This window comes from Prionailurus bengalensis, chromosome D3 (assembly GCF_016509475.1).
Source record: "Prionailurus bengalensis isolate Pbe53 chromosome D3, Fcat_Pben_1.1_paternal_pri, whole genome shotgun sequence".
In the NCBI taxonomy this organism is placed as follows: domain Eukaryota; kingdom Metazoa; phylum Chordata; class Mammalia; order Carnivora; family Felidae; genus Prionailurus; species Prionailurus bengalensis.
Window position 1 is genome coordinate 85356655 of NC_057356.1, and position 27239 is coordinate 85383893.

The 27239-nt window shown below is 40.0% G+C and overlaps 1 protein-coding gene across 2 annotated transcripts in view; it reads right to left on the minus strand.

Annotated features, from left to right (window-relative positions):
- TMX3 (thioredoxin related transmembrane protein 3) overlaps nucleotides 1-27239 on the minus strand; it is a 46099-nt gene that overhangs the window by 15781 nt on the left and 3079 nt on the right. For both annotated transcript variants that reach the window (XM_043559067.1, XM_043559065.1), the window contains exons 3-9: nucleotides 22117-22156; nucleotides 20642-20765; nucleotides 13534-13579; nucleotides 12101-12181; nucleotides 9822-9921; nucleotides 9109-9186; nucleotides 3615-3681 (exon numbers count right to left, since the gene is read on the minus strand). In XM_043559067.1, the coding sequence (XP_043415002.1) occupies nucleotides 3615-3681; nucleotides 9109-9186; nucleotides 9822-9921; nucleotides 12101-12181; nucleotides 13534-13579; nucleotides 20642-20765; nucleotides 22117-22156 (536 nt within the window). The remainder of the gene's footprint in view (nucleotides 1-3614; nucleotides 3682-9108; nucleotides 9187-9821; nucleotides 9922-12100; nucleotides 12182-13533; nucleotides 13580-20641; nucleotides 20766-22116; nucleotides 22157-27239) is intronic.

The following is a 27239-nucleotide window of genomic DNA, read 5'->3' on the forward strand; positions in this document are numbered from 1 at the left end:
AGGAAGCTTTTATAATATTCAAGAGAAATATTGTGTCCTGATTAGAAACAGAATTCTGAAGTACTTGTGAACGATTTTAACTGCATGATAAAGAAGATGATGTAAAAGCCTACCAATGTTTGGCTAAAGACTGATTTTAATGATTTCTTGAACGATGTGCTTTTTCTATCACTTGCATCACTAAACAAAACATTTTCAAGTTATCGAACCTATCAAATAAGTGGCATAATCCAAATCTGGAAGTATTTTTGGCTTTGGATTTACAAATTAGAAAAATAAACATAAAAATAGGAGTTGATTATTGGGCCACAATCTCCAGTCCAGGTCAAAAGTAAATGTTTCAAACATTATACAGAGTGATAAATCTGGAACTCATCAGACAAACTATCCTTGGGGCACCTGGGTGGCTCAGTGGGTTAAGCACTGGACTTCAGTTCAGGTCATGATCTCATGGTTTGTGGGTTCGAGCCCTGAGTCAGGCTCTGTGCTGACAGATCAGAGTCTGGAGCCTGCATAGGAGCCTCTGTCTCCCTCTCTCTCTGCTCCTCCCATGCTTGCACTCTCTCTCGCTGCCTCTTAAAAATAAATGAATGTTAAAAAAAAGAAAAAAAGAAAGAAAAAAAAAGAAAGAAAAGAAACGAAATGAAACTATCCTCCTGAGCCCCTATCACAAAGCTTCTAAATTTATTGGCAACAATTAAATACTAGAAGCAGCATTCAAAGTAAACGGTTTCCTCTGAAGCTTCAGCAGGTTCTCGATACTAACCTACTGCACATTAAAAACCGCTGGCCTCTATAATAGCTACAGATACTTAACCTATCCCTCCTGTCCCCTCGTGGGAGGCCATGTCTGAAACACGGCGACATGAGGATGGGCACTCTTAGTCGTGATTCAAGGACAGATTTACATCTAAACAGGTATGAACAGGCTTTTTCCAAAAAGAAACAAAGTGGCTCTCTGAAGCATTAACAAACTCTTAACAGAACTAGAACAAGAGATCTGAAGACTAATGCTTGATTACACTACTTTGACTTGGGGGAAAAACACATTAATCCTATCTTTTCATTTGTAAAATAGTAAGAATACCAGGATCTCAAAAGGGTTGTTATCAAATAGGACAATATATGTTAAGTGCTTATCACACAGGAGGGTTGTAATCAAAGAGCAAATGGATAGAATCAGTGTAGATGTGAATTATTTTCCTCCTCATATTTTCATATGGGCAAGTTCCTCCTAACTTCCTTTTTAAGCCCAATGTCTGATACGGACAATCAACACATATCCGGTGAATGAACAAATGAATGAATGAACCTGCGAAGAGTTATACATCCATCGCCTTACCTAACGCTCTTCGGTCATCTCTCTCATAACCTCAGAATATTAATCTACCTGCTTTAATACCTATCCCCACAGAGGGGTGACGATAACATGGAATATCAAATACATAACAGTATCTGCTGTGTAAAATATAACAAATAAATGGGAGTTGTTATACTATAGCAAAAAAAATAAAATTCAGCCGTCACATTTACTTAAAATTAATGAAGATACAAGATTTTAGAAATGCTTAGTTTTCAATTAGTATAATAAAATGTTCCTTTCATGAGAAATAATCAGAATATTCTTTTTATTAGATATTCTTCTATTTATTTGAGTTATTTAAGCAATACAAAGCTTACAGCTCTCAAGTAGTTCTAGTTTCTTTTCTGTTCTAAAATAACAAGACTCCAGAATATTTCTGTAACGACTAAAATGTTGCATATCTGTACTGTCCAACATAGTAACAAAAAGTCACACAAAGGCACTGAGTATTTCAAAGGTAGCTGGTGGAAATAAGAAACTGAAGCTTGGAGTGGAAATGTCCATCAACTGGACTGATGAATGGATAAAGAAGATGTGGTATGTGTACACACACACACACACACACACACACACACAATGGAATATTAGAGATTAAAGAGAATGAAATCTTGCTATTTGCAACGACATGGCTGAAGCTAGAATGTATTATGCTAAGTGGAATAAGTCAGTCAGAGAAAGACAAATACCGTATGACTTCACTCATACGTGGAATTGAAGAAATAACACAGACAAACAGAGAAGGGAAGGAAAAATGATAAGAACAGAGAGGAAGACAAACCATAAGAGACTTTTTTTTTTTTTTACTGTTTTTATTTATTTATTTTTTTGAGACAGAGAGAGACAGAGCATGAGTGGGGGAGGGGCAGAGAGAGAGGGAGACACAGAATCCGAAGCAGGCTCCAGGCTCTGAGCTGTCAGCACAGAGCCTGACGCGGGGCTCGAACTCACGGACCGCGAGATCATGACCTGAGCCGAAGTCGGATGCTTAACCAACTGAGCCACCCAGGCGCCCCATAGAGAGACTCTTAAATCCAGAGAACAAGCTGAGGGTTGATGGAGGGAGGGTGCGCGAGGGGGGGGGGGGGGACGTCTGCCAGGATGAGCGCTAGGTGGTGTAAGTCAGTGAGGAATCAATCACATTACACTGTTCGCTAACTTGGGTTTAAATAAAATGTTAAAAAACGTATCGTATGCCTTTAAACATACACGATATTATATGTTAATTCTCTCAGTAAATCTGGAAACACACACACACACACACAAAAGAACTGAAGCTTCTACTTTATGAGACCAATGTAGAAGGTCACTGAGACTGCTACAAGCATGACTTTGCATTTACTTTTGCTTCTCAGGGGCTGTGTGGGATCCAACAGATGTTGAGTTTCACTGTTTCCCTTGAGATCTAAACGATCTCCCGGAGCCCCTGTGAGTTTGCTCCACTGGCCCGAGGAACCTCGCTGCACAGTTCTGAGATTGTGGGGGTAGGTATTGGATAATGCCAAGGAACTGCTGCAGATTTTATTAAGTGTTACAACAGCACGTAATTATACATAAAGGAAAAATAACATTTCTAAAAAGATGCATAACAAGGCACAGGGTGACGAAAAGCCTCTGGGATTTGCTTTAAAATACTTCCAACAAAGAAAAAAAGTGTTGAAGCAAATGTGGTAAGATCATGGTAATTGCCCAGCCTGGGTGATGGGGATGTATTTTTTATTACTCCAGCATTCTCTTTATTATGATGTACGTTTGGTATAACACAAGTATTTTAAAAATAGACTAAGTACTTACTTCACTGAAGAAATGTTGAACAGTAGGTGGGTGGTTACTCCGTCAGGAAGGGAGAGATGGGAGCGAGGGCAGAACATACCCTACAGGGACTTCACCACTATCGAAGGGGTTTTAGTTATTCATCTTTTTGTGAGTCTGCAATGTTAGATCTTTTTTTTTCCTATATAAATAATTTTGAATGCTTTAAAATAACGCACAGAAATTGCTCAAAAGACAAATGACCAGACGAAAAAAAAAAAAAAAAGAAAAAGAAAAGAAATTCATTGTAGGCAAGACCCAGAAAGCACATTAGATGGAAAAACGAAAGTCGAAGGGCAAGAAGAACCTGTCAGTCACTCAACTAACGGGAGACAGAGGAATCGTCGAATCTGCCAATTCTTTGATCAACACCTAAGTCCTATAATAGACACAGCATTTTAATTTCAAAATGTTTTACATCAGTTAAAACTTCGGAACTTACCATCGTAAACAAAGTAAGTTTCATCTTTGAAAACAAGTACAGCAGGCATCTCCTTCAGTATCACATACTGCAAAAATAAGACACGCAAACAACTTTTATCATTCTAAAGGTGTTTAATCGGTAGCTACAATTTCAAAAGTATCAAAAGAAATCAGAAAAAAAAAACACAGCAATAATAAAATTGTTGCAAGCGGTTAAAAAGCAGCCAATCCCAAGCTTATCCAAGGATGGGTTTGGCATCTCTATACATCTCCAGGTACAGTGCCCTGTTTGCTGTGAGAGCCATGGAATATTCTTAGAGCTGACAACAGAGGTAAAGACACCACAGGAAGTACAGGAGACCCACTCTGAGGTAGGGAAGAGCAGTGGCTGAGGTAACGATCGGCACTGGTGGACTCAAGTCCCTCCCTGCCATTCCTCGACTGTGTGACACTGAGGCCACTTGTGTCCTGGGGAGTCGGGCTTTCTCCTCTGCAAATCAAGGACACTGAGTCCCTACCTCACCACAGAGTTAGGAAAATTAAGTCCGCTAACAAATGTGAGAGCAGGTTTAAACTGTAAATTGGCTTTATAAATGGGAACCTATAATGGCAATTAATAATAAGAAATTCTTTCAGAAGGCATGCTGTATTTATTTCAAAATAGTACTAGTATTATATAGTAGAGAAATCAGTATCCATGCAGAACAGATATAATTTGGGTAAGCCACACAGAATTATTCCATGATGTGGTAGTAATGAAAAGTAACAACAAACAATCAACTGATAACTAATAAAATAAAAATAACAGTAACAATAAAATAAAAATAAAGATGGCTGTTCTGGAAATATCAAAAAGGGGGGAAGGCATACCTCAGTAATATAGAATGAGCTGTTTACATGACTGCTAAAAAATGGTACAACACCATGAAAATAACTATTTTATTTTTTTATGAATATGATTTATTGTCTAATTGGTTTACATGCAACACCCAGTGCTCATCCCATAAGTGCCCTGCTCGATGCCCATCACCCATTTTCCCTCTCCCTCACCCCCCTCATCCATCCTTAGAGTTTGTTTTCTGTATTTAATAGTCTCTTATGGTTTGCCCCCCTCCCTCTCTGTTTGTATCTAGTTTTTCCCTTTCCCTTCCCCCATGGTCTTCTGTTCAGTTTCTCAAGATCCAGATATGAGTGAAAAAATAACTATTTTAAAGGCAGCAGAAAAGCTTGCAGGTAAGGCTCTATCATCAAGTAACTCTATTCGCCTGCTCTTGGCAACTCATCTACAAAGGTGCTTCGAAAGTATTTTTTAACATTCGGCATCCCTCTCTTTCAAGGATGCCCCTGAGGTGGCCGTACTGTTAACATTACTACATACGTGGAACCTTGCAGCCTTTGATTTCCATAGATTCTGAACCCCTCGTCCTCTTTCTTTGTGTTCCTTAAACTACCTGATATCACAGTTATATGTCTATAGGCCATTTTTCTCCATTTACCTTTAAGTATCCTGAAATTAGAAATTGTCTTCATCTGTATATCCTTTCTTACACTTACTAAGGCTTTCAAAAATACTAGCTGAAAAAGTAGCTGTAAATCTAAGGAAGCTTTTCATGACCAAATATAAAATTCAAAATGGGGGGGGGTAGGGGGAGGGGCATAAAATCAAGGGCTTTGTCCTTACTTGAGAATTCTCTATGGGAATAAAAATCCTCATATGATTGTGAAATAACAGACTCCCCCCAGCAGACTTTTGCAACCACATACACAGAACTAAAAAAGAGATGACAAATATTGCTATTTGCAGGAATAATGAAGGGATGTTTGAAGAAAACTAGTTGAAAGGCTAATAATAATAAATACAGCACATGAGGGGTGCCTGGCTGGCTCAGTCCGTTAAGCGTCTGACTTCGGCTCAGGTCATGATCTCACGGTTTGTGAGTTCGAGCCCTGTGTTGGGCTCTGTGCTGACAGCTCAGAGCCCGGAGCCTGCTTCGGATTCTGTGTCTCCCTGTCTCTCTATCCCTCCCTGACTAGTGCTCTGTCTCTCAAAACTTAATATATATATATAAAGTAAAAGTAAATACAGCACATGATAACCAACAGTCTGTCCAGGTAGCAGACACCATCTGTGCTCACCCAGAAGCTGTAGGTGCTAGAATTTTGATCTCAGACACCTGTCACTGCACAAGGACCGGGGTGGCATCAGACGGTGTCAGGGGATGAAGCCAGCACGCTCTCTGCTGTACTCCAAAGAAACTGCTTGGAGAGCTTCGGAGGTGAAGGTGCAGCATACATCCTCATCTCTAACACTAAAATGTGGTTCCCTGGACTTTGGAGAGGAGAATGGACTAAAAGTTCCAGTTCCAGTCCATCCTAGGCCTTTCTAGCACATTGAGACAGTCCAAAGAAGTTCATAACCCTGTGGGGCATCTATTTGAGAATCTAATGGCAAGTATGGCTCTTCATTCACCCTATCTTCTCCTCCCCATCAAAAATAAATGCATAAGCAAAATACTACAAAATAACTTCTTAGACCAAACTAAGTAAATAAACCTAGAATGAGTTTAAACTGACCAGAAATTGTCTGAGGCTCCCCCAAGGAGCTGAAACGTTTATGTACATATTGCAGGAAGCACTAGACCATACTCTAGGTAACTCAGTAATCTTCTTAAATCAATAGTATCTAGATATTAGAAAATAATAAACAAAAATTAATCAAACGTATATTATGACTTACCTTTGTGGGGAAAAAAAAAAAACTTTTGACTTTTTGTAACTTATACTGATTAAAAAGAAAAAGCTTCCCTTGATTTCATGTTTCTTGTCAGCTCCTGCCAAATTTCTCAGGTCCCTTCTCAGCAAAACCTTTCTAAAGAGAAGTCTACACTTGTAACCTACAATTTCTTACCTGCATTCTGTCAAATGACTCCAGTGAGGCACCTGTCCTCATAAAACCACCAACAACCTCCATGTGTGGCCAAAAATCACAGTTAACTGTACTTTCCTCATCTTGACCACTTTGCAAGCACCTTGCACAATGGATCCTTTTTTAAAAAAAAATTTTTTTTTAATGTTTATTTGTTTTGAGAGAGAGAAGGAGAGAGAGAATCCTAAGCAGGCTCCGCACTGTCAGCTCAGAGCCTAATGTGGGGCTCGAGCTCACAAACCATGAGATCATGGCCTGAGCTGAAATCAAGAGCTGGATGCTTATTAACCAACTGAGCTACCTAGGTGCCCCTGGACCTCTCATTTTTAAACTTTTTTTTTTTTTTTAAATCTTGGTTTTCCACTCATCTTGTTTTCTTACTCACTGGCTATTTTCTTCGTATTTTCTTTTGTAGTCTTTAGGTCCTGGGCCCACTCATTTCCTTAAAAATTTGTATCCCATGTCTACAAAGTTTTTTACACAGCCTTAACTCCAGAACCCTATATCCAACTGTGAATCTGATGCTTGTACTTGGATGTCTAATAAGTTGATCACTCGCCCATTCCCAAATGTGTTCCTTTTGCCATATTCTCAAGCTCATGGATCACACTATCACCTACCCAGTTTTTAAAACCAAACACCTACTTATCAAACTCAACACCCAAAAAACAAATAAGCCAGTGAAGAAATGGGCAAAAGACATGAACAGACACTTCTCCAAAGAAGATGTCCAGATGGCCAACCAACACATGAAAAAATGCTCAGCATCACTCATCATCAGGGAAACACAAATCAAAACCACAGTGAGATACCACCTTACACCTGTCAGAATGGCTAACATTAACAACTCAGGCAACAACAGATGTTGGTGAGGATATGGAGAAAGAGGATCTCTTTTGCATTGTTGGTGGGAATGCAAGCTGGTGCAGCCACTCTGGAAAACAGTATGGAGGTTCCTCAAAAATTAAAAATAGACCTATGACCCAGCAACTGCACTAATAGGCATTTATCCACGGGATACAGGTGTGCTGTTTCAGAGGGGCACATGCACCCCCATGTTCATAGCAGCACTTTCAACAATAGCCAAAGTATGGAAAGAGCCCAAATGTCCATAGATGGATGAATGGATAAAAAAAATGTGGTATACATATACAATGGAGTATTGCTCGGCAATCAAAAAGAATGAAATCTTGCCATTTGCAACTACGTGGATAGAACCGGAGAGTATTATGCTAAGTGAAATTAGTCAGAGAAAGACAAAAATCATATGACTTCTCTCATATGACTTTAAGAGACAAAACAGATGAACATAAGGGAAGGGAAACGAAAATAATATAAAAACAGGGAGAGGGACAAAACAGAAGAGACTCATAAATATGGAGAACAGAGGATTACAGGAGGAGGTGTGGGGGGGGGGGACGGGCTAAATGAGGAAGGGGCACTAAGGAATCTACTCCTGAAATCACTGTTGCACTATATGCTAATTTGGATGTAAATTTTAAAAAATAAAAAATAAAATTAAAACAAACAAACAAACAAACAAACTTCTAGCAGTTATCCTTGATTCTTCCCCTTTCCTCCAGGTCAACAAGCTTGAACAATTTCATTTCCCAAACCCAACATTGTCCCCTCTCCCCGTTCCTTTGCAAACCTCCAAGCCCGAACTTGCCAGATTACTCCACGAGTTCAACTGCTCTCTGTGGGTCTACTCTCATCTCCGTCCAATTCATTCTGCTCTTAGCAGAGGAAAGTCCTTAAGATGAACATGAGACCCAGTCCTTCACTAACTTCAGCCCATCACATGCATGGCCATGACCTGCAAGGCCTCCCCTGGCCTCTCTGCCTATCTCCTTTCTCGCTGTGTTATAGCCACACTGGCCCTGCACCTGCTTCCCAAATACGCCCAAGAGTGTTCTCATGTTGGGCATCTGGAATATCTGTTCTCTTTTTCTAGTTTACTCGGGCCACAGATCTTTGCAGGGCTCCTTCACATCATGTAAGTCCCAGCTCAAATATTTTCTTCTCGGACATTTCTTGAGCAACCAATCTAGAACAGCCACCCCACCCTCATGTTTCTACTATCACAATGCTCCTTTACTTTTTTCATACTAGGTATACTGTGTTTATATATTTGTTTACTGAACACGACCCCAAAGATGTAACCAGCAACAGTAAAATTTAGCACACTTCCTCTTTCCATGAGCACGGAAGCTCCACCCTATCAGGGTCCTGAGGATCTTGCTTGTCAAGAATTTAACAGAGTGTCACAGCACATGATTAGGTAAGCAGTTGTGAATTAATATATAAAAACACATCACTCCACTGCTTATGAGCCAGCTGAAGTGTTTGAGTTATCACTTCTTACTACTGCTATTATTTTAAAGAAGAGAACAAGCACGGACCTAATAAACACAGTCCCTAAATGCTACGAATCTAGTGGTATTTACTTAATAATAAGCAATCCGGTACCAGTAGCAAAGAGTTAATGTTTACTGTTTCTATACATATGACAGTAAGTAAATTTGATAAATCAAGTAATAATTTAAAAAATGAAATTAAATCATTAAAATCCAATTTTAAATATTACCTCAGGAACCACGTCTTCTGAGGCAGAAAAGAAGTATGTATATACAATTAATTCTGAAGCAGCATCTATGTATTTCTCCTGTGAAGATACAAATAGAAAAGAGGTGACTTTTAAATACAAGGATCCAAATTCATTCCTCACTAAACATTCCGAACAGCGGTATCATCCCAGGCAGTCTCGTCACAATTGGACGCCTCAGTGTGTTTATGTGAGGAGATGATGGAATATTGAGTAGCACATGAAGTAAATGGTTTCTAAAGCAAAGAGACCACTGTTACTCAGTGCTTTTATACTCCTCTAAACAAAGTTAAGTGTAAGATAAACTCAATTCCTATTTATTAATTTGATAGTTACAGGAAAAGACGTGTGTTTATACATATATAAAATGATTTAAGAAGTTTACACTTAAATTGCCATTCTGCAGTCTCAAGGAGCCAAAAATGCTAAAAAGTAACACTAAATTTGAGTAACCAGGTCAACGAGAGAAGAAATACTAAGGCAAGCAACACCTTTGAATTCATTTCTGTTTCATGAAGCAAACACAATAGAGGGCATGTAAGAAAGTGTTTTCATTAGAAAAATACTCACACTGACCTCTTATTACCAATAAGAGTGAAGTAATTTTGAGTTCTGGATGAAGTTTTGGCTATACGGAAAATTCAATTACAATACACCCGTTACTTGTGACTTTAAAAAATAAAACCATTTGATACCTTCAAAGGCGATTCTCCGCCTATATAAACAAAAAACACACGATGTCTCTTTTGCACATGTTCAAACATCTGCTGACTTGGAAGTGGCCGAATTAGAGCCCTGTTTGAAAGCAAAACAAAAAACTAACTTGTGTTTTAACTAAAAATAGTACACAATATAGGTCTAAAGTTATGAAGTTTTAATGTTGTGTTAACTGCATTTTAAATAATCACCCAATCCACATAAGCCTAATAAAACTATAGCCATGACCACTATTTGTACCCACATAATAAAAACACAGTACCCACAAGTTAATCCATCAATTTAAAAAATAACTTAAAAAAAAAAAAAGTAAGTTTAAAGTATATCCCTTTAGAGAGTACCATCTTAACCAATATTTTGGTAGGCAAGAACAGAACTGTAATCCATCGAGAGTCCTCAGCTAAAAATAAAACGATCCACGTGAGAATTACTTTTTTTCTCTTTCATGAGATCATTCACGCTAACACACTGTGAATGTGTTACCTCAGGAAACTAGAAATACTATGTGAAGATTTAAATCCATTTAAATACTAGATAGCTTATGTCAAAGGTTATTATCAAACATATCACTTACAAAGTGTTATTAAAAAAACTAAAAAAGAGCCAGTCTTCTTAAAAATGTGGTCTGCATTATCAGATTTATCCTGCACTAAATCTGCAAAAAAGAATAACATAGCGTTTGCAAAGGCAAACATATTTTCAAAATGCACAATTCCTCAGATGCACCGCACCACACTCACTGCTCGCCTCTATTTTCGTACTTGAGTAATTAACCGGCAAGTGATGCAAGTCCAGAACTGAGCCACGAAATTTCTGTGCAACAGAGTCACCCCTGGTTACATCAGAAGACCATCTTAAGCTTAAAGTGAAACTCGTTAAAAATCGCCAAAACATAAAGACGAATCTAACCACAGGGAATAAAGTACATCCCACACCAATGCCCTACTATAATGTAAAAGGTATCTTAAAATTTATTCAGAAAGCATTTATAAAGAAAATGAGATATGCAATCAATGAGAAAATACAGTGAAAATTATATCAATAAGTTTTGCAGACTTGAATAAAGATCATTCTGTGTCTTTTCTCAAATACTTTAAGCCCGGCAGTGTCATGCACTCGACAAATCCCCCCCATATCTCAATTTACTTTAAAGCTCTTTAAAGGTATCAATATAATATATCCTGTCAAACTCACAAGAAAGTGCCTATACTTTCGAAGTTAATATAGGCTAACCTACTTTGATGAATGTTCTCCTTAAGGAGTTCCACACACCCGCATTGAATAATTATAAGCACCAACTTTCTTTATACCTCAGCAAGGTAGGTGTGGATTAAAAAAAAAAAAAAAAGAATCACCATATTCACACCAACAGGATGCTTATGAAAGAAAGTCTGTTTCCTTCTCAGTAAAACCTCAGAGATCTATAACTCAAATAGACATCTGGGTTCTAATTATGCCACATTCTAAGCAAAATGTGCAATAATACCTCACAGTTGGCAGAAAGCAGCATGTAACAGATCAGGGAAAGTATTTTAATTAGCTGTATCTAAAAAGAATTTTCCAGTATCACAGGCCAGGGATTAAACCCAAGTCTATCAGAAGAATAATACCGTGGGGTTTCTTTCAAAAACTCCAACATTAGGTAACAAGAAAAATAAGTTGATATAAATGAGGCAGTACAAGAGCAAATTTATAGTAAAATAAAAATTACAATTCACAAAGTTGTTAGAAGTAATCAAATTTTGAAAATGCTTCAAAAAATCCACTGGGGTGGGGAGCCTGGGTGGCTCAGTCGGTTAAGTGTCTGACTTCGGCTCAGGTCATGATCTCACAGTTCATGGGTTCGAGCCTCGTTTTGGGCTCTGTGCTGACAGCTCAGAGCCTGGAGCGTGTTTCAGATTCTATGTCTCCCTCTCTCTCTGCCCTTCCCCTGCTCACGCTCTGTGTCTCTCTGTATCAAAAATAAGTAAACATTAAAAAAATTTTTTTTTTAAAAATCTACTGGGGAAAATCTTTTTTCTACATATGAAATGAATTTAAATGTGAGGTTAACAAGTACCTAATACATATCACAGTTCTTTTTGTTTCTTTGAAGTATCTCTCCATACGCTGCATAACCCTACCTTCTGTCATACGTGAACAGATTCTACTTAGGTTAAGCCCCTAAAAAATGTGCATTCAATATGGTCTATTAAAACACATTTAATTTAAAAATATTAGTATCCTATAGTAAAGGCCTTTCCTAATAAAAACTTACCCAGATACTCTGTGAGCAAACTCAATAATATCATCTTTAGTTCGTGGTCCTCTATAATTATATGCCAAGTCCCCCTTTAATCTTAAAAAGAAAAAAAAAGATAAAAGCTGAGATTATTTCAACTCTTTTAGTACGTAATGCTAATCACTACTGTCTCATAAAATTACAGAATATAAAATAATAAATGCAGAGTTTTTTTAGAAGCGGCATAACCATGTACAATACAGTGGGCAACTGGCTTCAGGGGACCAACAACTCAAAATACAAAGAAAAAGGCTGCATTTTATTAAAATTACATGAAAACAATTTACTCTGTATTTGATACTTGCATTGTACCTATGCCTTCTGTAAAGTGCATAATCTACACGTTCATGGTCAAGAGCTTGTCAAAGTAGTACAATTCTATCTTCTCTAGTTAAAAAAAAAAATGACAGGGAATTAACAGTATTTTGGTAGAGGGAGAACAAATTTTAAGCAACACAACATCATAGTAACTTGACAGAGGCTCTAAGATTACAGAGTAAAACAATGCATAAAACACCTATTCTAGAAAATTATGATAATTTTCCAAAAGCCTGTCAACGAATTATGTGTCCAACTGTGATTTAAAAAAAAAAAAAAAAAATGTGAAAGCACAAGAGAATACCTAGAAGTAAACAAAAAGAACAGAAAGGATAATTTACTTGACACAAGTAAAAGAGGCTTAGCAAATGCTTTTTTGAAAGTAGGGGAAGGAGGGAAGTCAATATAAAACCCCAGAAATAAAAAATTAAAATTAGCCAAATTTGGAAATTTGAGATTTTAAAATACTGAAAACTTACATTGCTATAAAAATAAATTTCAAAATCATCCCTTAACTCGCACACTACCAAAATAAGGAAGAAACTCAAGAGAAAATTCAGTAAAATTATGATTATCAAATAAATCCTTTAGAATTAATTAGCACACCATTTCTCCCAACTTATATACATACACTTTATATTATACTTTATCAACACTTTCAGGTTAGAATTAAGTCCATCAATTTGATGCTCTTGGTTTCTTTCATCTCTACTGAAATAAATCTATTTTAATTATAGAAAAGTAAAATTTGTTAGGAGATGGGATTCACATGATACAGCAGAATACACTCTTGAGCTCCTCAAGGGTAAAAGCCCTTTTTCATAATCGACAGCTGGTCATCTGGTCCTGCAGGATGCCTGTCCCACAGGAAGCGCTCAGAGCGCATTCAACGAACTAGCCGAAAACACCACATTTACTTCAATACACAGAAAAGCCGAAAGATGCAGTCCCTTTGATCACGTACTGCACCTAGAAAAAACTGCTGAACCCGTCTTCAATCCTCCAGGGAAGCTACTAGAAATTAATGTAATAAAACGTAAGCAGAGTGAACTAATAAAAATACACATATAAACATACAACACTCAACTTACAGCTTAATTGTTGGATAACCTCGAACTCCAAACTCTGAAGCAATGCCTTGATGAGAAAAAGAATAAATAATTCTAAATTTTTTTTAAATGAGAAACTAGGTAGTAAATGAGCCTTTTATTTAAAAATATAGATTTATACAAACCCTTATAGCTATGTTTTTAAGTCTTTAAAAAGGATATAAATTCACACACAAAAAAGAAAAAACATGACATTCTCGTACAAAACAATTACTTAATAATCCAAATTATGGCCAGCACAAAACACTATGACAAATTAAGGAATAAATGCCAAAAGAATCGTTAAAAGAATACTTATTTTAAAAGATATTCCTGTTAAAAAAATATATGTAAATAAAGTCTCACTTATCATCTGATTTCATTTTCCAGGACAAATACTTTTTTCTAGGTCTCATTGGCTCCTTGCAAAAAATAAAAATAAATAAAAAACAAAAACAAGCAAAACCATGCTTTCCTTTTCTAAATCTTAAAATAACTGCGTTATATTTTAATTTTTAAAAGATAAATTTTATTTGCAAAATTACTTAAAGAATCTGCACTGTATAAATGATCTAAAAGCAACTTTATCTACTTGTTTTAGAAGTTTCTGCTACTGTAATAACCTAGAATAATTCTAGTCACTTTCAAAGATTATTCTGAAGTCCTCATGTTAATTAAAATGAGATACAGTTGCTACAACGGCATCTTTTTGAGAGAAAGAAGAAAGGAGAACAATCAAATACAGAATTAGGACTTGAAGAGATATGGCAATCAGTACTGCAAATTAATACTAACCTCCTTTACAGAATCAAGGCAATCAGGACAGGAAAGAAAGAAAGCAGTCTCCGTAGACAAGATACAATATATTTACACAACCATACCAGTTTATGTAAAATATAATGTATGTATTCATATGATCTTCCCCATTGTTAATTTTAGTAATTTCTAGGATATCTCATCGTGGCTGGGTAGAAGGACACTACACTATTACATGTGGGTTCTGGTTTACCCATCACTCTAGTAATCATCCATCTCTGGTTTCTAGGTACTGCCCAATACACAAGAATAATGACAGGGTGAACCTGTGGCAAAATAATAGTCAAAATCTCTCGGCCTTCCTTTGTCATTAATAGAGTTTCTCTCTTGAACACGAACAAAGGTGACTGAAAGGGTCAGGACAGTGATGAACTGGTTTTGATGGACAGGGTCGGGGTCAGGGCAGTGATGAAGTTTTTACTGGAAGCAACACAGACAGCAGAGGCTAACATAAATAACTCAGGTTCTGAAGATAGAGGTCTTGCCTCTGAAAAGCCAGATGAACTTAAACCAATTACATACCTGCTTTGTGCCCATGTCTACTGCAGGATTTAATTCTGCCAAGTCTATTCTAATTGGAGACTACAGGAATTGAGACTGACTTCTGAGTAAAAAATATAAAAATGATATGGGGGGGGGGGATTATGCGATAAAATACGTCCTTAATGACCCCTTCCCAAATCAAGGAGGTGGGGGAAGGTCAGCCCTTATTACTTTCAACTAAGACAAATATAATTGACTGGGAGAGAGGTGTATATGCCCCTAATAATTTAATTTATTGTAAGGTTTATTTTTAAACAGACCAATGAAGAAGATATGCAATCATTGAGAAAATCCAGTGGTGGTTCTCAAAACAGTTTTCAGAACAAAAATGCCGGCTCCACATTTAAGTCCCACCACTTAATTTCCTTGGCCTCAGTCAGCAAATGCATCAGGTGGAGACAGATGTATACCACCCACTCTTTAGTACCTAGACTCTGAGCATTAAACTTCACTTCTGATATCATTTTGACTTGACAGTGACTCCTAAAACCACATCTCCCTAGAGGAAACACAAACAAAGCATGGGTTATAGACGTAAAATGATGTAGGTTAGGATTCCAACTTCACATTTATCATCTGGCAACTCTTTCCCTTCTGAGGACAGCACTCATCTGGCTGGCCTTGTGGATGGGATTTTAAAATGAGAAAGCATGTGGACAAGAATCTAAGAGGGAGCCTGGCACACAGAGATCTTCAAATGTTAAGTCCATTTCCTTTCTATTTTTGATCCTGATCTGTTAGGTAGCTGCTGACACATCAACATATAGAACAATAAGAAGAACTTTCAATGTAAAATACCTTATAACTGATTTTAGTATACCTTCAACTACGCCTTGAGACAATTTTGTGAGCAGGGGAAGGGAAGGGTGCTAATGTCACTCTTCAGATAAACTAATACTTGGGAAGATGTGGTAACTTGTTTGAGTGCAGGCATTGAATCGGTAGCAGGGCTATGACTGAAGTTTTAACATTTTGTTCTTTTTCATAGCAGACACCTGAGATCAATTCTTTCACAAACCCATCTATAACATGAATAACTTCTCTGGAATTGTATCATTTTAAATGCTCGTAAAATGGGGTTAAACATACAGCCCCTTATTTCCTTTCTGTCTTCTCCTTGAAATGATAACAACTTGATAGTGGAGACAGGCTTGGATGTGAAACATGATGATCTTGGAATCTGGTCCTAATTCTGCCTCTAATTTTGGTGTCTGAAACCACTCAGTCATTTCACTGTTAACTACCTGCTACTACTTCATCTATACAGTGGGCTGGGAGGGGGGTGGGGAGAAGGGAGGGGCCAGCCTTAATGTGAAGTCCTCAGCTCAAAATACTATTTTTAGCATTTACCGAGTGTCACTATGTGTCTAACATGAAAAAGATATAAAATATGGCAGCCGTTCTCAACTGAGAGATTTTGCCCTCCAGGAGACAACGGGCGATATCTAGAGACATTTTTGGTCGCCATAAATTAGTGGGAGGCTGGGCTGGGGAGAAGGGTGCTGCTGGTATCTAGAGGGTGGAGATCACAGATGATACTGGCAAATCAGTTTTACCTTTCTAGATTATAAGCCCTTTTGATCAGTGACTGTTTGAGAAATGATCAGTCTTGGCACTCCAGACATTTGGGGCCAGATAATTCTTGTTTGTGGGGAGAGGCTGCTGTGCACTGTAGGATGTTCAGAAACATCCCTGATCTCCACCCTCTAGAATTTCAGCGGTTTTGTAATAGGAATCAGTACACTGTCACAGAGAGTATCATGACCTGTTTTAACTTACAAATGAGAAACAATTCTGGTTCTCAATGAAGAGAGACTAAAATATATATCTTTATGTAGTTTTTTAACGTTGACTATAGCATTATTAGTTAAAACCATGCATCAAGAAAATCTTCACACAATTCCAAACACACGGGGCAGGATAATTCATGATAGTTCAAGTTCCTAGTTGAAGAATTCTATACACAGAGATCTGCTGAGTGTGATGATGTGCACTTCCAATCTGTGCAATTACATGATTGAGAATATGGTATGTCACATCCTCTAAGAGGTTTTCCATAATTGATCACTGAACAATCCATCCCTCTCCAAGCCCTATAACTAACTGTTCCCTGGAATAATACTTTATGGTTCTCCAACTTGGGTAGCGGAAGTACCTGAGGTCCCTATTAAAAATACAGATTGTCATGACCCAATCTCCAAGACTTTCATTTGATGGGGCTGGTGTGGGTCTTCAGAGTCTAAATTTATATTGGGCAGCCCAGGTAATCCTAATGTAGATTGTGGACTAAACGCTGAGAAACACTAATGCTGTGAATGCCTGAAAAGTGACCCACGGAGCGGATGAAATACACATGATACACCAATCCTTTAGTATTTACAATTAGACACAGCATAATGTTGACAGCTAGCTTGAAAAAAAAAAAAAAAATCAGTTATTTACCTGATTCCAAGTTCTACTAAAAGGCCCATACTGGAGCTGCACTGAGGTATTTAAGGGAATTTTAAGATTTACGTGCCAAAAATCTATTTGTAATCTCTAGACAGTAGTTTGCAAATATGTTAAATCTTTTTTTAAAAATATCAGGAAGATAACATTCTTTTTTCAACAGCACATAAAACACCACCTTGACTGCATAATAAAGAAGAAAATGCATCCGTTACGGATATCAAATACTAAATAGTATGACAATTTAACTTATGCTTACTGGCTATCATTTGTCTCTCCCGTCTAGCATATAAATTCCAGGAAAGTAGAAATTTCTGTCTGTTTTCGTCACTGATGTATCACAGATGCCTACAATGTGCCTCGTACATTCTGGCATACAGTAAGTGCTCATTAAATACCTGCTGAATGAATACTGACCCTACAACTTTTCAACAAAAGAATGATTTTTCAATAAGCCATGTTTGTATGATTTAGGTAGTCGCAAGGACTTACAAGCAAGCATCACCACACAGGTTGGGAAAGGGAGTGGAGGGTTTAGCATTGCACATCCAAGGAGTAAAGGATATAAAGTGTAGGAAGCACCCATCACAGTATCTGGCAGAGGTGATCCTTGCATACCAGTCCCCTATCCCTTTTCCCAACGCTAGGTGCTTTGCTGGAGGTTAAGGTGCTCTGCATGCTCTATAGAGATTTCTTCCTATGAACTCAACACAACATACAACACAATGCTAAGTGAACAATAAATAAAATCTGTAACAATCACATATCAGAGACAAAAATTTAAACGTCTAAATGGCTTATGAATAATGGAATGAAAAACAGTCCCACCACAAAGCACCTAAAAAGCTATAATCCACATATTAAGTCTCAGTACCTACAAGAACACTGCATTTTAATCACAGCATTTAAAACACTTTTTCTCAGCTACTCAGGAAAAAATCTTAAGTTTTCCCTCATCACAGTGTCACTTAAACAGTGACACACACGGGCACTAAATACACACTGAACAATAAGCTAATGAATTACAATTCATTTAATGTAAACCATAGCATTATTTTTATTATTTATTTTTTTCATTATTTTTCTTTATATACCCATATCCCTTTACATATTATTTTACTCTATTACTCCATTAAATGATTCAAACGATCACAGGAATTTGCTGTGTTTGAGACTTTATTGCACCTGTTGGTTTATTCATACTGTTCCCTCTATGAGACTAGCCATTTCCTGGACAAGAAGGATTCGTTCTGGTCTATCTTTAATCTCTAGAGACTAACCCAGTAGTTAGTAAACAAACTGTCTCAGTGAATATGACTATGCTGGTGAACGTTTAAGTACACGTGTGTCTAACCAACAAGACAGGATGAAACAAGATCGCCGACAGATGAGAACATACTTTCGGGAACAACAGTCGAAAGCAATAATTTCTCAAACATTGTTAAAAGCTCATTTCAATAAATCAACCCAAGCGTATCATTCTCTCTTTGGGCGAGAACTCCTGCCTTCGCTCTGGTCTCCTCTCAGGGCTTCCACAACTCGTGTTTGACTCTGCGACTGCAGCCCTCACACCTCACGGCACCCCGGCTCTTTGGACCCCAGCGCCTTGTTCTCCAACATCACTAGGCCAAACGCCATAGATTCACAACAGCTGAGAAGAGGGAAACGCACAGAAAGTCAGTGTTTCTTTCCCATACAGCCAGCAGTGGTGCAGTTCAGTAACTATGCTAAGAATCTTATCCTGTTACTTCTGATGGTTCTTCTTCGTACCACACAGCCAATTCATCACATCTGTGATCTCAGCCTTGAAAACGTCTGTGAGCGGTTACTGTTTCTTCTCTCCTCCGCGGTCACCACCACGTCTGGGCTCCCAGCATCCCACACCAAGATGCATACAAAAGTTGACCTAGGTGATCTGGTGTCTAACTGTTCTTTGCTATCCTACCTGTCGCTGCCAAAAACATTTTTATCTAACCGTCTGCCTTCTCAAAAACGCGTATTACCTCTTAATTCGCGACGGATAAAATCTAAAACACTAGGACGTGAGGTCCCCCTCAAATCTGGTCTTATGCTTCATCTCACATGCGCTGGCCACTGTGGCAATGATTTCGAATAGGAAACGCTAATACAATCCTCACAACCCTGAGGATTATCACTCCCCCATTTACAGACGTGGAAACCACAATTGCGAGGTTAAGGTCTTCCCCGAAGCCCCAGAAGCAGCACATGACAGATGTGGGATCAAAACACAGGTCCGTCCCTTTCCAAAGCTGTAGCCTGAGTACAATCCTGATTTCCTACAAAGAAACGTGCACCACATAATTCTGCTTTGTTCACTGATTAAAGGAAAAGGGGACCTCTGTGTACTGAATACAAGGACTTTACCTGTGCTACATTATTCAGATCTCAAGAAAACAAAAAGAACAACAATAAAAGACACAAGGCAATACAACATCTAAAGTGGCAGGCAGAAGCAGCAAGTGAATATAGTTTTGCTTTCTGAAGCCTTGCTCCTTCCAAATTGCTAGGATACCTCACAACTTCACTCAACTTTAATTCTTTTCTCAAATCCTTTCAGGTCGGCATTAGTACACTTTTCTTTCTGGAAAGGGTCAGATAGTATTTCAGGCACTGTGGGGAGAACAGGCTCCGTTACACCTGCTCGACTCTGCCAGTGGAACATGGACAGAGACACGGACGACAGTAAACAAACGAGTGGGGCTGGGTTCCAGGACTGTTCTGCTTACAAAAATGGGCCGCGGGCCAGTTCGGTCCGTGACGGTAGTTTGCCAAGCTCTGCTTACAGGCGTTCATTCTCTGGAACGCACTTCGCTCATTTTCAACTCTACGATTTTGCCGAAATATTCTCTCTACTGTGAATGCTTTCTGGATCCTCCCTTGTATCCATTCCGACTCAACTCAACTTTTTACAGTCCCTATTTACTCCTCCAACATGCCATCTCAGGCTACTGAGACGACAACTCACATTCTGACTTCACACAGCAACACCAACAGCTTCACACTCACACTTGTGCAGCTGCCTCAGGTCAACGGAGCATCTCAAGGGGGCTCAAACTAGGAACCATGGCTTATACGTCTGGCAGGCACAAGAGTAATGCATACAGCATGTTACACATTTGATGGCTGATTCACTTCACTCAATAAAGTATATAATCTTTAATTATTAAGAGAACCTTAATTTACATAAGCAAAGAACAGATATTTCTTCTTCCTACCCTGAAGAATGCTTCATGTAATTAAAGCACTTTCACTACGAGAAGAATAAAACAGAGTAAATGCTTACTAGAATAGGAAGTAGCATCCATCTTCCCAACTTTAACTGGAGAACCAATGCTTTTCATCTCAAGACCAACTTCATTCCAAATCGGTTCCAGTTTTTTACAATGGCCACACCACGGTGCATAAAACTTGTTGGGGGGGGGGGGGGAGAAAGACAACCAGTAAAATGTTGTGCTATTATGTACATCAATTTTAATTTTTAAGCAATCTCTTTGACTAAATGTTCTGATAGGGTCCATTTTAGACAAAAAGTCTAAATATAATTTTTAAGGTGGTTACACAATAAAAGATGACACGCACACAAATCTAGATAATTTAACTCTTAGTATACGCCTCAAAACTGGTTTTACCTTAAATTCATGTAAAATGACTACAAATTCCTATTTAAAATAATTTACAAGAAAAACATCTTTGCTTCACAATGAGTCTATGTTATATATAAAATGAAATCACCAAACACACATACATCACACACACATCCCTTAAGTGTTCAGGATGAACACTTTCTGTTTTTATTACAAAAATCCCAACAGAGTAGGTACCTTTGCTACGTTAAGAATAACTACCGGCAAGGCAAATGGGGGATCACTAAGATGACTGGTTTGGCATAAGCACAAGTCAGGTTGATTAAACTGAAACCACCGTTCCTCTTTCTTCAATATCACCACAGGCTGGGTGGAGGTATAACAAACTGTTGTGCCTTCGTGAAACAAGACTTATCTATTTTTTTTTTTTTTTAAGTTTATTTTGAGACCCTGCGAGCAGAGGAGGGGTAGACAGGGAGAGAGAGAATCCCAAGCAGGCTCTGTGCTGTTAGTGCAGAGTCTGATGTGGGGCTCGATCTCAGAAACCACGAGATCATGACCTGAGCTGAAATCAAGAGTCAGCCGCTTAACCGACTGAGCCACCCAGGCGCCCCAAGACTTACCTATCTTTTAACATGGAAACGTTCCAACATACACAATAGGAGAAAGAATTAAACAATGGACTCTCGTGCCCCATGGCTTAGCTTTAGCAATTGTCAACTCTGCTATTCTTATTCCATCTGTATTGCTGCCATTGATTTTTTACTGAGGCAAGTTAAAAGGAATCCCAAATGTGAGGTTTAAATACATTCCAAACTTGAAAGTGAGTTAAAGAAGGAAAACGAAAATTTGATTTTGTTCCCTATTAACACGAAAACATGATTTTGACCATCAAGTGATATGAAAAATTTCACAGTGAAGTCTGGAGTAAAGTCATACCACAGTCTCCCTCAACATAATCCATACGTCAACCTCTTCAGAATTTCAGCACAAACAGGTCCTTGCCAGGAACCTTAAGGCTGAGGTTCATTTTAATATAGTAACCCAAATAGTACTACCTGACAAAAATTGACTAATATACATCAAGTACTAACCATATACTACCATATTTGTCTGGAAGAGACTAGAAAGTAACACAACAGCAGAGGTAGAAAACAAAAATTTACATACTCACATCTACAAGCCAGATGTCATCTTTTCGATTGTCTTTAAACCTATAAAACAAAAATGAGAAAACCAACCTCTGATCGTGTGTGTGTGTGTGTGTGTGTGTGTGTTTCCACTGTACAGCAGGTGGAGATAATCAACTGATAAATATTAGGGCGCAGAACAAATTCTATCAACAAGTTTTTTATGTAATTTTTTTTTTTACTAAATGACCTCTAAATCTTATCCATAAAACATCTTTTAAAAAGTAGAGAACTGAGAAAGTAATCAACAGTTAAAAAAAAAAAAAAAAAAAATTGGGTGGGACCTGATAGAAACACAGGCATACGCCTCAGCTCCTGGCCTCTCTGCCCCATTTATACCCATTTACACCCGTGCACTGCAGGTAACACAGCTGATTGGAGGCTGCTCTCCTGAACAAGTTCGGTCCTCCGTTGGTATCTGGGAATTTGAATTTCAGGACGGTTTCTAACATTTCCTGATAAGATGGCTCATGGTTCCAGGGCGCTTGGGTGGCTCAGTCACTTAAGTGTCTGACTTCGGCTCAGGTCATGATCTTGCAGTTCAGGAGTTTGAGCCCCACGGCGGGCTCTCCGCTGACAGCTTGGAGCCTGGAGCCTGCCTTGGATCCTATCTCCCTTTGTCTCTGCCCCTCCCCTGCTTGTGCGCAGGGTCTCTCAAAAGTAAACATGAAAGAGGAAAACAAAGCAAAACAAAAAGATGGCTCATTGTTCTAATGCTGTGCAAACGATGTGATTTTATGATGAACATCTGCTTTCCTTGTGGGAGTCTGAAAACCTGGTACAGACTAGGCAGGAGGGTGCTTATATGACCACAATCCCTAAGCATGGGGTCTCTACTGAGCTTCCTCAGTAGATAACATTTCACACTTGTGGTCACAATTCCAGATGAAGGAATTAAGCACATCCTATGGGACTCGACTGGGAGAGGACTCTTGGAACCTGTTCTGGTTTCCTCTGGAATTCACCCCCCGTGGCTTTTCCCTTTGTTGGTTTTGCTCTGTGTCCCCTCGCTATACTAAATTATGGCTGTGACTCCCGACTACAGGCTGAGTCCTCTGAGCGCGCCTAGTCAATTACCCAACCTGGGGGTGTTCTGGGGACCCTGTGACACAATACCCTACAGCCACAGAATCTTCCTAAAACACTGTTCTGCTCGTTTGACCATGTCTCTCTTATTTGACACCTTCAAGGTACCCTCCCACCACCTACAAAAACAAGTATAAAGTGCTACACATACTCACGTACTAGCTGCATCTTAGCTTTCCACTCAAATATTATTAGCACCCTACAATTTCCAATCACCCTATGGTATGTATCAGTTAAATTCACATGTTTATTTGACTTTTGTGTTCACATCCTATTCAGCTAAAAGCATTTCTTACTCTATAACGCCTTCCTGAATTCCTCATAGCTAGAAACAATCTTTCCATATCATCTTTATCCTCTTTATGATTCTTATCCATTTCCACAAATGCAATACTTATGTATTATCCAACCAAAAGTATGCTCATTTCATCTCCTAATACCTTGCACAGAAATCTATATTCAAAATCTATACTGAATGAAATGACAGAAAGTCTCTATGGGGATATTTTAGTAAGATTCTTAAACCTACAATGAAGACAAAGAGAACCTATCTCCAGTATTGAGCTCTTAGGTGCTCACATCTATCCAACTGTGACACAGACGGTCTGTCCTCCACTATGGGCACTCTTAATCAGTCTCCCAGGTTGGTAAACCCAAATCTTCTACCTTTGCTCCATTTAGTATAAACTTCTACTTTACATACCAGTATCTATCACGTGGAGCTACCCAGGCAAAGTGGAACAGCCACCTTAGGCAAACTGTTGAACTAGAAACTCAACTGATGGTCACTATTCTTGAGGCAAAACCCCATATTCTGCACCCAGTGGTAAATGGAGGAGGTTACTGTCTCCCAGTCCTTAATATCTAACAGCCTTTTCATCTCTCAGTGATCTGAGTCTTTGGGAAGGAGTCGGAAGGGTGTGCAAGTCCTTTACAGGGGTCCCCCACCCCCCAACAGAGACTGTAGTCAGTAACTGTAAAATTGAAGGAAGGGGTCAGACAACCTGGTCAACCATGGAGCACTAGTGAAAAGTACCTGACTGGTGAACTGCTGCATTGAGACCCAGACCTGAGATGTGTAGTCCAGACTGGGGTCATCTTGTCCCCTCCCATCAGGGGATCAAGCCCGTACTTCGAAAGTTCATTAAAATGCTCAAGTACCCCTGTGGGTTAGGAGGGGTGTGGAGCACAGAGCCCACTATATGCTCCGTGACTGGGCCTATTGCTGTGGAGCCTGAACGGCACACGCAGGGCTGTTATCAGATGCAGTTCTCAGGGAACCTGAACAGGAAGCAAATGTGAGTTTGCAGGGCCCAGGGAGCGTGGCTGGAGTCAGCGGAACGCAGTGGAATGGAGATTGGCGGGCCAAACACAAAGGTGTCAACCGACAGCAAGACCCAGCGGGACGCCAGGGGTGGGATGCGAAACGGCCGAGCCCACTGGCTTGAAGGAAACTATCTGGGGCAGCGTTAATAGCCTGGCCCGGGGCCTGACAAGCGGGATGCATTTTGCACAATGTTTTAGTGTCTTCTCACCACCGTGGCCGCTGTGCACTGCCAACCTAATCTGCGACGGGGTTGGAATTCCCATGGGCCATCCTCTCGCGGATCCAGGAGCCAACGTACCGTGCATATGCTTGCTTTAGAGTGGAGAACGACTCGGTCTCCACATTTAGCTAAAAGCACGATATGCTCATTGGATAGATTTCCTTTTGCAGCCCGGGGCCTCTCTGGTGGGCATTCACACGGGTTACAAAACATTTTATCTTGGCGGGCATTGCCTAAGGCCCACAACTGTCACTGCGCTGAATACCTCAAACTCACATGACACTGTATGTCATAATAATAATGAGGAAAAAAAGCATTTACTAGGAGCAGAAATGATCTTCATGCAAATGTCTCATCTCAACAGGGGATCCTGTTTTATATGCTACAGAACCAAATGGCCAAGCCATTAGCTATAGCCCCTGAGAATGAAAACATAGCAGAGCTCATCTGCTGGGGCCAGAGCAATAAACATGAGGTGGGGGAACGGTGGGGCAGACGGTGTCATCATCGTCCACACCGCATGAAGCTGCCCGCTGTGCAAGGGCTCCTTCCCATGCTCGCTGAAGGACAGGTCTCTTTCAGGTTGGATGGCAGCCACATCCAATTCCTACAAGTTAAGCCAGAGGAGCCATTAGTGAACCAGGCCCAGCGGTGGTCCTGAAGGTCTATCAGGTCCCGTTAGGCCAGAGGCGGCAGTGTCTCCTTTGGTGTTACATCTGGGAGGCGGAAGGGCCTGAGACCTTTCCATGCAGTTGCAAGATGCCAGCTGGGCTCCCAGAAGTTCCATTTCCATTCTCCTGGGGATCCAGAGCTGGCCCTATTTAGGAACAAGACTGGAACTTCTGCTCCTGAGCCCACCACTGCACTCACCCAAGATCAATAATGGTCTCTCAAAGGGCGTGTACCTTTCTTTCAGCCAACTTGGGGAGCTTACAGGTTGGTCCACGTTGGCCTCTGGGGCTGTCCTCCTGCCATAGGCTCTGGTCAGCGAATTGAGAGTCTGCTGCAAGGTGTAACTCAAATGGCAGATGTAGATCAGTGGGGCTAAGAGGGGGAGGCTTGGCGGCCTGTTGGAGGGCCTCCAGGGTATCCTGTTGGTTGGAGCCCCACTCAAGAGCAGCAGCCCTTCTCGTAACCTAACGGAAAGGCTCTATCAAATCTCCACAGGGGCTCTCTAACATCATCAGTAGTCAAATAGGTCCACCAACCCCTGGTGGGATTGGGCCCCTTTTTCTATTTTTTGGGTCAAATAAGGTCAAAAGTTTGGTAATGATTTCCTGTGGAATGGGATGTCATACCACTTCCCAGATTAGGCCCAGGAATTTCAGTTGGGAACTAGGTCCTTGTACCTTGAGTGTGTTAACAGTCCAGCCACGATGCCCCTCATGAGTCATCACGGCATCCGGTCCTTGTTGGGCAGTGCCCTCTCTAGGCCCTCTAGGAGGTTGTCATCAATAAGCAGAAAGCCAATGCCCCCTCTAGAAGGAGGATTTCTTCCTGACTCTGGCCTACCCATTGATAGCAGACAGTTGGGGAATTTGAACAGCCTTGAAGAAGGACATAAAGCTGTGCTGGAATCCACTCCACGTGAAGGAGATTGACCAGTCATCAGCCCTGTAGGGAGGGATGCTGGAAAAGGCATTTGTGATGTGAACTGCTACAGACCGGGCTACCTCCAGTACCTTCTTCATGATGTCAGGTATCACCAGTGGCAAGAGCAGCACTTTCTTATTGAGGGATCTATAACGAATATCTAGTCTCCCGGTACCCGAGGCCTTGTGCACAGGCCAGACGGAGCTACTGAATGGAGAAACAGTCTCACAGACCACTGTCTTCTTTCACTCAGAGATCAGGACGGCTGTTTACTCACCAGGCAGTCAGTAATGCTTTGGGGAGAAAATGGCATCAAGAGCCGGTAGTCAAACAGGTTCACCGTCTTCCACATGCTCCACTAAAACGGCCCTCATTATAGCAGTTCCCAGTGGGGCTTAGGAACAAAGGTGAATGGGAGTTCACACAGACAATACATCTGTACCAATAAAACACGTAGCAGCAGGGGCCAGAAAGCACTCACCCAGAGCCAGCCCTGGCCAAAGTGCTGTACCAGTCACCGTGGACTCCAAACTGGGAGGCATCATATGCATCCTCCTCATCAAGGTCGCAGGGTATCAGGGTGCACTGATACCGCAAAGGCCCAAGAAGTGCAGTTCTCCCCAACTTTCCCAGGAAACTCTGCCCACGGCACAAGATCTCCAGCCTACCCTGGGGCACAGAAGGACTCAGCCTAATACCTGCTGAAGGTCTGAGTAAATGTTTCGGAGCTTTTCCGCCGATCTGGAGGAGACACTGCCTGCAACAGTCACATAGGCTGTCATCACGTTGACCCTCATGGGGACTGCCCATCAGGCCTCTCCTTGCTTAACATCTGGCCGTGAGGTCCCTGGTGAGGAACCCATCAATCTCTCCCTATGAGA